The 9,963-nt window shown below is 33.3% G+C and overlaps 1 protein-coding gene across 1 annotated transcript; it reads right to left on the bottom strand.

Annotated features, from left to right (window-relative positions):
• Window positions 1-7,473: 7,473 nt before the first annotated feature.
• On the bottom strand, window positions 7,474-8,781 carry LOC145066217 (acyltransferase Pun1-like). The gene has a single exon (XM_079013432.1). It carries the CDS (start codon window positions 8,779-8,781, stop codon window positions 7,474-7,476), a length of 1,308 nt encoding a protein of 435 aa, XP_078869558.1.
• Between the last annotated feature and the right edge of the window lie 1,182 nt (window positions 8,782-9,963).

Here is a 9,963-nt window from a genome sequence, read left to right as displayed (position 1 = left end):
TGTTTTATTTGCTATGTTCTTAAAATTCGAATTGTGAAGAGGGATGTCGTAATCATAATCGAAATTTTAAGAACACACTTTGTACCTTTGACTAAATTTTATTAACATTTCTCAACCTAAACCTTTAGATTTGAAATGAAGCATAATATTCTCTTCCTTAATTATAGCAAAACAACTCTTCAACTATTGCGATTTTGCAAAGTATGACTCTTGTTTTCTATAATTAATATTGCTAACCTTGCAATACTTTCCTTAATAATCACACAATCATAACTTTTATGCTCTCACTATCATGATGATTATTATAAAACATAACACTTATGCTCCCACCAGCTTCGACATGTATTCATAAACATCTTAACTTTCAGAAAACCAATGCTTATTGAATTTCTTAAGTTCATGTTCCTAATACTTAGTGCTTTGATAATCTTTTATCAAGGCTTTTTGAACTTATACACCTTTGCCTTCGATAGTTCATATGTGTGTCTAAACAATTAAGACTAATTGCCAAACCTCACAATTCAAATTATGGAAAGGGATGCCGTAACCATGATTGAATTTGAGAATGCAATTTTACAATCACTATCTTCTTAAAATCTCTCTTAGTGAAAGCATTTCTTCACAATCATTTTCATGAAGGAGGAAATCTTATGACACTTAGATTTGAGCGGTGTATGTGTTCCTATCCATGTGAATTTGTTAAAACTAAAGTTTACGACAAATTCAAACTCATATGGACCGAACTTTCTTAATCTTAATTTCTTGCCTTTATGGTAGCACTGCTGCCCACCATGTCTTCCAACTAGTTAAGCAGCTCACCCTTTCCTATCAATGTACCTTTCATCGATTAAGGTGCTTTGCCTTTTATGCGTTCAAAATGAGAACTCATAGAACTTACATGCATAATTAACTTAATTGGAACAGCACATAATCGAAATATTGTCATTACGATAGGTTGTAAACCTCAACTCGTGTGCTAGTGATGATCGATAAGGTTTATTTGATTTGTTCTTGAAACCTTTCAAGACCATTAAGGCTCCCACTGACTCCTTGACATATAAGATTCTCTTTGTCAATAACCATTTCTTGACAAACAAATACTCAAGAGTTAGTGTAGCTTTTATCAAAACTCTTCATAAATTGGTCCTAGTTGGTCTTTGTCTTATCTAAGACATCACAACTTACCACATTTAATGAATGTTTTAAACCTTCTTAATACTTTTCACTCATTGTCACAATCTTAACTTTAAGACTTGTTTTTGGAACGAACTATGATTGACTTCTTGATTTGACCATTTCTTCAATCTTTGATTCCTCTTCTTGGACATACAATTGTACCAAGACTCACTTAGAGGATCAATTGAGATATGGTTCTTAATCATTAAGACTTATCATAAAGCATAAAAGGTACTCTCCCTTCTTCTTAGAATGGAGAAACTTTTATCTCTCTGCCTACTTGATTCTTGTTATTCGTTCTACTATTGATTTAAACTTTTTCAATCAATTTAGAATTACACTTAATCTTATAAGTATAATTATATTTACTAAACCTTTAGTAAATCATGACGAATATCTCGTTACTCTTATGGTGGACTTTGATCAACACACAACTTTGTGTACTCGATCTCCTAGTCTTTCACTTGACACTTTGTCAATGAATTAGTCTAATTTCCAAATACGAAATTTCTCATTCATCGTGCAACCAAGTTGCATGATTCCAAATTTCTGTCCAATTGAAACTTGGGCGATGAGAAACTCTCCCTATTTGGTAAATTCTCGACTTTCCATAAATAACATAATAAGAACCAAATCCATTATTGCTAATAATAGAAACATTTTAACACCAATTTTTCATACACGCCATTGTAAGGATAAATAAATAAAATTTAAAATCAAAATTTATTTTATTGCGGAAAAATTTGTCCTTACAATGCAACTCATTGAAAAACTTATGCTAATACATCTTTCTTAGCAATCTAATTCTAACTCTAAGTAGTAGTTCAAGAATCTAATCTTCGAGAAACGCGATCAAAATCCATTCCTTCACGGTTAGATTCTGCTCACTTCTTCCCTTAAGCTTCCTTTCTTTTCTTCGATTCTACAAAACATCAATTGTAATCTTATCACATTATGTATTAAGAATCTAGAATAGAAGCTTAAAAGAGTTAGTTAATGGATTTTACCTAGATTAGAGTCATGCGTTTCGACTCTCCCATCTCTTAGATCTCTTAGGTAAATGGGGCAGCTTCGTCTCCAATGCCCCTTCTCTTGGCAATAAAAGCAAATTGACTCTTTTGGAACAACACATGGAACTACTTCAGACATCGCCTTTCTCTTATGATCAAAATTTTCAATCATAGCATGTCTTTCGTTGCCATTGTCTATATCCATAGAGTTCTTGAAGTCAGATTCACCAATCAACATTGCTTTTCTATTGCGCCAAATCATTTCTGATTCAGCACCAATAAGCATATAGGTGAGATCTATAAGGGTCACGTCGTAGTTCATCATACAGTACTCTCTTACGAACTCACTATATGAGTTAGGAAGTGACTGAAGAAACCCAATCAATAGCCATTTCCTCACAGACAACGGATCCCAACATTCTTAACCTATCAATGTGTGACTTCATCCCTAGGACGTATGCACACACCGACTTTCCTTCTTTATGTTTACTTGCCAAAAGGGCTTGAGTGATCTTGAACTTTTCAAGCCTTTGAACTTGTGGGTTATTGAGAATAATTGGAGGAGGAGGAGGAAGTGAAGCATGATCTCTTGTTCCTCGATCGAATCGTGGAATATCATCTTCATGTGGAATGCTTGTTCCATGGGATTTGAGAAGACCATAGTTGTCAAACTTTGACATCTACAATACGGGAGAAAAACGAATTCAAGTTAGTTGATAGATTGAGTCCTTAGTAAATCACCCAAATGAAATTCGAAGGCTAGGACCCAACATAATATGCTACAACCTAGAAAAGGGATGTCGTAATCTAGTTGCAGAATATTTGAAGGTAAGTGAATGACGATTCACTAATTTCCACCATTAAAAACGAAAAAGAAATTTAAGTTTTAAATCTATGAAAACTCCTAGATCCTTTGAGATACATTGAACTTTCAATGGCATGTTTATATCTCGATATGCCCCTCTTGTTTGTGACTGGGATGCCGAGGATCACAAAGCGGGTGTGAATAACCATGCAAACTACATGGTACCCTCACATGTTACAGTCACCTATTCGATGTGCCGGTTAACCACACACGCTCCACCGAACTATGACAAACATTGAGTCACCCTTTGCTACCTTTGCTTAGAACCATTTAGTGTGCCGGTTAACCACACACGCTCCACTAACGTCTTCGCAAGGGCACAAAGTGTAATTTCATGCAATTGCATCAATTCACCTTTCCTAAGTAACTAAGATTGGGAATTTTGAAAAACATTTAGTTACTTTAGTAATTCATTATACTTATAATGGAAGGTTTCGTCCTATCCTACCCATTCGGCTAACGACCCTCCACTAGTCAAGAGTGCGGTGGGTAAGAGTGGATACCCATTTAATCGCCATTTTGTAGGCAATTTCCTTAAACACCCCTTATAGACCAGCTTCGTGAATGAGGCCTACTAACGGTAAGACTGACTTTTACTCATACATATATATAATGTTAGACTTTTCATGTTATATATATAGTATAGGGTGTATTTTAACACTTTTAAAATACTATGTGGTCTAATTTAACAATTATACTTTTAATTCAATTAAATTGTAAACCTAAACTTTTAAGGATTTATTAAATCTCTTTTAATTATACACCTTAATTAATTAACTATTTAAATTTCAAAACAACAAAACTTTTGGGTTCAAATTTAAAATATAAAACCTAAAGGGATTAATTTAAAACTATTCCAAACTTTTCAAGAATATTCTAGATCATATAATTCAAATAAGACAATTAACTATAATTGGTGGTTATCTAATTAGATCTAGTTCAAATTCTTGCAAGATAATGATCAAATAATTTCCATAACTTAACATATATCAAATAAGGTAACAATTATCTAATTAGATGACCAAAATCTTTTATTTTGACAAGGATAATCATAAGGGATTAACAAAATTCGAATTTTATTAAGTTTAAACAATTATGGCAATTATCCTAAGTCATAACAGGTAAAAAACCCGAAAATCCGCATGTCTAACGAGTTGACTCGTCGAGTCAGCCTTGGACTGGTCGAGTCTGCATGGACTCGGCGAGTTCAGCCATGGACTCGGCGAGTCCAGCCTCCAGAATCCAAAAAATCGAATTTTCCAGCTATATCAAGCATCAATACAAAAGAAACCAATCTAGGCTCTGATACCACTGATGGGTTTTGGTCATAAGACATCCTATGTGCTCATACAAACCCTAATGCTTGGATCTAGGTTTCTCTATTGTACATGCTTTGAATCCAAGACTATAAATCCTAATTCTAGCATTCAAGTAATCATATTAATCATAAGAATAAGTTTATAATGTTACCTTGATTGTTATGTAGCAATAACAATCCCAATTCCTCCTTTGAATTGACTTTGGAAGGCTTAGAGTCACAAGTGTCACTCCTCTAATGGTTCACAAACACCATAAGCAAGAGGATGAAGAGGAGAGAGGATGGAGGCTGCCCAAAACGTGTGAAAACCCTAGAAGGTTGCTTGTCCACGTTTTTGAGCCTTAAGGGTTCTATATATAGTGAGGCAATTAGGGTTATCTAACAAGGAAACCCTAATTTGGATGCTTAAGCCCTAAGCAACCCATGGAGCCCTTTCTTACAGCCTTGGACGACTTCATATGGGCTTCCCCATTAGAATTCGTCCACCTTATAATAAAAGGCAATCCATGGCCCAAATTGCAATTATCTTATAATTACAATTCCAGTCCCTTAAGTTTAATTAATCTCTTTTAGTCACAAAACTAATTACCAATTAATTATTGACTAATATTAATTAAACAATATGATTTCTCCTTTAATATATTATTCTCATAATATATAAATAAATCATAATTGATCCTTCCTCTCCATAATTCATCCTATCAAGTTGCTTCGGTGAAGGCAACCCAAAAGGACCATGCACCATCGGGTCAAGTACATACCAAAATAGTTATGGACTTAGACACTAATCCAACAGTTATATTATGGATTGGACCTCATATTTTGAGTATCGGGTTAATTATTCATTAAGGTTGTATATATTAATAGCTGGTACAAGGTTATTCAGTTCGGCAACCCGAGTTGTTAGTTGGTCATCAATAGTTTGAGGTGAGTCTTCCTTCGCAGCATTTGTAGTTCGAAGGCACCTATGCCAGCCCACTAGTTTATGATGTATTGTGATGATTCTCGTTTTGATAATCGTCCTTTATGCCTGTATTTACTTGATGATATTATGTGCTAGTAGTAGGGGTGAAATAGACCCGGTATCCGGTTGAAATAGACCAAAGGCGATTGCAAGCACCCATATATGCTTGTTAGTATCTAGTTGAAAAAGACCGAAGGGGTAGACAAACACCCATATATGTTTGTCAGTATCCGGTTGAAATAGACCGAAGGGGTACGCAAGCACCAGGATATGCTTGTTCGTATCTGGTTGAAATATACCGAAAGGGTATGGAAGCACCTAGATATGTCTGGCAGTATGTTTGATTAGTATATGGTATTTTGGGGAACTCACTAAGCTTCGTGCTTACGGTTTTTAGTTTATGTTTCAGGTAATTCTTGTTTGAAAGGAAAAGGAACGACTTTATCATGGCACATCCATCCATGTTTCTGCATTATGATGATTTTCTGATTGTACTCTGATAACTGTTTTTTCTTATAAACTACTTTTAAATATTTAGAAAAGATAATGAATGTTTGGCTTAAAGATAATTAATGTTTTATTTGAATTAAAAATGAAATTTTTACCTCATAGTTTTTGGGACGTTACAGCCGAGGGGTAGCAATCCACTATTGTAGTCTGTCTCTAGGATTATGAAATGGTAGAGCATTATACCTCCATCATTTTACCATAAAACTACCATCATATCATCTAACTGATAGATTAAAAAGACATCAATGTTCACAAAATCAAAGTGATCCACAAGTCCTTCAATGTACAACGGAACCGTATTGGTGAACAAACCACCATGATTTATCATGAATGTGCAAAGTCTTTCTATAGAACCTTTGGTGATAATTCAAGAAACAGATGTTACACGCATAGGAAAACAAAATTAAATGGAAATAACATTTCGTCTATGCTAAACATAATCTTTACGTATGTCAGGTTGTTTGCTATAGCATGGACGTAACAATTGTCGTCAAGACCCTACAATGAGTTGCAAAAATAAAATATGAACTAAGGATCGAACCAACTTCTTAAAGAAGATGGGATGATCAACAACTTTTCAGAGAGAGAGAGAGAGAGAGAGAGAGAGAGAGAGAGAGAGAGAGAGAGAGAGAGAGAGAGAGAGAGAGAGAGAGAGAGAGAGAGAGAGAGAGAGAGAGAGAGAGATGTCTAAAACTCTGTGCCCACCACCTTAATGTTTAAAGGTCTTCGGATAAATTGTTCACAAAAGGTCCTTTTAGATGAAATGATTAAAATACCGTCATATGCAAACAACATGGGGCATGTTATAGTTGCTTTAGACGAACAACAAACCAAAGGACCGTTTGCATTCAAGGTTATGTCAGTAGGTACCATCTGAGGGAAAAAAAACTTTACTAAGGATTATTTTAGGAAAAAATGCAAACTTAAAGGACCTTTCATGTAATTTACTCAAGAAGTCATAAGTATTTGTTTCAGAGGTTCTTTCGAGGATACCATTTATGCTGTTCAAAAACAGGCAAAAGGACACATAAGGAAAGTTGTGTGGCTGGACCAAAAGAAGTCAACAAGTTCGGGTTTTCCATACTTTAGGTCCCTCAGGTTTTGTATGCACATGGAATCTGCCCCCAACGATAATTCCTTTTTCAAAATATCTTTCAGAAAAATGGCACAACACCCCCTGACTTATAAATTCCATTTATGTTAAATAAATTTGTTTTATTATTATTATTATTATTATTATTATTATTATTATTATTATTATTTAAGAAAAATGGCACAACACCCCCTGACTTATAAATTCCATGTACACTTTATACTCTTAGATACACCACATAATCATGGGAATTAAAAGCGCCACAAGATTTGTATGTGGCTACCTGTTATACATGTTTTTGGTCCTATAACATTTTTATTCAATACACTGATGAACGCCAATTTTGAAATACGAAACCTGAAATCTTCTCATTAGAATCAAATATCAAACATATATATGGTCTTCGGTTGGGTCATTAATGTGTAACAATTTATTAATATAATTATGTATATGTAGCAAATGGTTCTAAATGTCGTAGTTGCATAAGTGTTTATTATAATACATATAGAAAACGGAAATACTAGCACAAAATTAGAACTAAAATTGGTCAATTTGGCTGAATGAAAGCATCTCCTTGTCGGACTTAAATATTTCCATGTCTTCTTTTTCCAAAATTACCAGTGCCTCGATACCATCTCCATTCGGAATATCATTCAGCATAAAACCATATTTATGGGCGCTTCCAAGTGCCAGAGTTAAAGCTACGGGCTTTCCCCATCCGAAATCTACGTTGTTAAAAGGAAATCCGCATACTATCGAACACCAATAAGATCTGTTGGCAACATCTTCTAAATTTTCGTTTCCTAATTTCAAGTGCATTGCTTTGATATGTTCAAAAGCATGTTCAACACTTTGAAAACCTTCAACTCTCGACTTGTCTTTCTTTAATTTCGCAACCGTCACACTTAATGAAGTCTCACTCATATCCCTCGTAGGTACCATTATAATCACCCCCAAATTTCCCACCGAAGTTTGGGGCAGCTTTTCCACAAATTTGTGACGAATATTCACCGGAATAAACAAATAAGATGGATTAAAGCAACCTGAAGTTGTTGTGGCTGCTGCAATGGCGGTTTTGTAAAGTAGAGAGGTTAGTACTTCAGCTCGTGTAGGATTCCGTATAGGTGTTGAAGATCCAGCTGCCATGGCGATGACCTTATTCTTGAGTTCATTTAATTTAGTGTTAGGGAAACGAAATTTCCTCATGACACGATTAGCATAACCTTGATCAATAAATTGGGTTTCAGCCGGAACATAATTGGTACTTGGGGAATCAATGAAATAAGGATTAAGAGGCAGTAACTCTTTGTGTTCGGTTGAGCCATAACGAGCAACTGAAGACCAATAATTCAGAAATGAGCCTAGAGTGCATCCATCACCAATTTTGTGTAACATAGAGACAGCAACACCAATTCCACCACAGGAAAAGTGATTCAGTTGAACCCCAATAATACTCCTACTATGGACAACATCAACAAAAAGTTGGTCAATATTTTCATCTTGGTCACCAATATGTTGGAATATTTTCACCTGGCTGTCGATTTTCGCTTCAACAAATACAATTCCATCGTCGTTACAATCAACAAACGGTGTCGTAGGTGTGCATAACTTGCCGGCAAAGGGATAGTAACGTGCTAGGCTATGTGCCAACGACTTCTTCATCATCGTGGCTTTTTCATCGGCAGATAAACTGCAATTGCCATTGTTTTGGTAAAAAAGAATCGCTTGCACATATTTGTGGTCAGCGAGTTGATCAAGCAAACAAAGATTATATCTTCGGAGATAAGAAGGGGTTGCAGAAGTGGGCTTGATTGTTTCTCGGGACATAATGATAAGCTTCCCCATCGTCCTGGTTTGCTTGATCCTTAATAGCAAAGATTTAATAGTTTTTTTCTTTGTAACTTGCCATATATATATATATATATATATATATATATATATATATATATATATATATATATATATATATATATATATATATATATATATATATAGGTGAGATGGGTTGACACTCACAGTTTCCCGAAAATCTGAAAACTATATGTGGACCTTTAGATCAAAATCAATTCATTATGGCCTCATCGTAATCTTATTGATCTCATTTAATGTTTATTTTTTGTATTATTGGACAAAATTAACATAATAAATCAAATTTCCGATTTTTTTTAATAATTTTTTTCAAATAGAGTTTTTTTAATATTTTTCAGAAAACATGAATTTAAAAAAAAAATGAAAAAATGTAATTTTTAAAAAACTGCAAAACTTTTAAAAAAAACTATAATTTTTTTAAAAAAAAAAATGCTTTTTTAAACTTAAAAAAACACATTTTTTTTTAAAAAAACTGCAATTTTTTCAAAACAAAAAGAATCCTGCAAATTTATTATAAAATAACTGTTTTTTTTTTTCAAAAAAAAACTCCAATTTAAAAAAAAATCCTTTTTTTTAATTGCAACTTTCTTTATAATTTTTTTTTTGCATTTTATTCTTAAAAAACTGCATTTTTTCAAAAAAAAAACGGCGTTTTTTGATAAAGATAAATTTTGTAAACCAGTAAATTAAAAAAAAAAAACACCTAGAATATTTAAAAAAAATCCTAATTTTTTTAACAAAAAACACAATGTTTTTGGTGTATATATTCATAGTTTTTCAAATTCATATATGTATATCTCTTATACTATAATATTCGTATGTAAATTATAAAAAATCTCATTTTTATTAATCAATCTATAAACATAATACTATAAGTATTTAACTCGATACAAAATAAAATATTAAAAATATCAAAAAAAAAACTCCAAAGATTCATAGTGTTATCATTTCTTCATATCAAAATTTCCATATTTTCTTCAATTTTATCACTTCTCACCTCATCAATATTTTCCTCAAATTCATCAAAATCTATAAGAAAATAAAAAAAAAATTGATTAATGCAAGAACAGTCACAAAAATACACATGTATACATCATGTAAGAATCACATGTGATCATGCAATGTGATATTCGAATGTGATTGTATCTTTTAAGATTC

The sequence above is a fragment of the Lactuca serriola genome, chromosome 1, assembly GCF_051521515.1.
Source record: "Lactuca serriola cultivar US96UC23 chromosome 1, Lser_US96UC23_V15, whole genome shotgun sequence".
Lineage (NCBI taxonomy): Eukaryota > Viridiplantae > Streptophyta > Magnoliopsida > Asterales > Asteraceae > Lactuca > Lactuca serriola.
The sequence above is the reverse complement of the archived record's forward strand: the minus strand, read 5'-3'. Positions and strand labels throughout refer to the sequence as shown.

Excerpts from the sequence above, each read along its gene's own strand:
- LOC145066217 (XM_079013432.1), bottom strand. The coding sequence starts at position 8,781 with ATGGGGAAGCTTATCATTATGTCCCGAGAAACAATCAAGCCCACTTCT.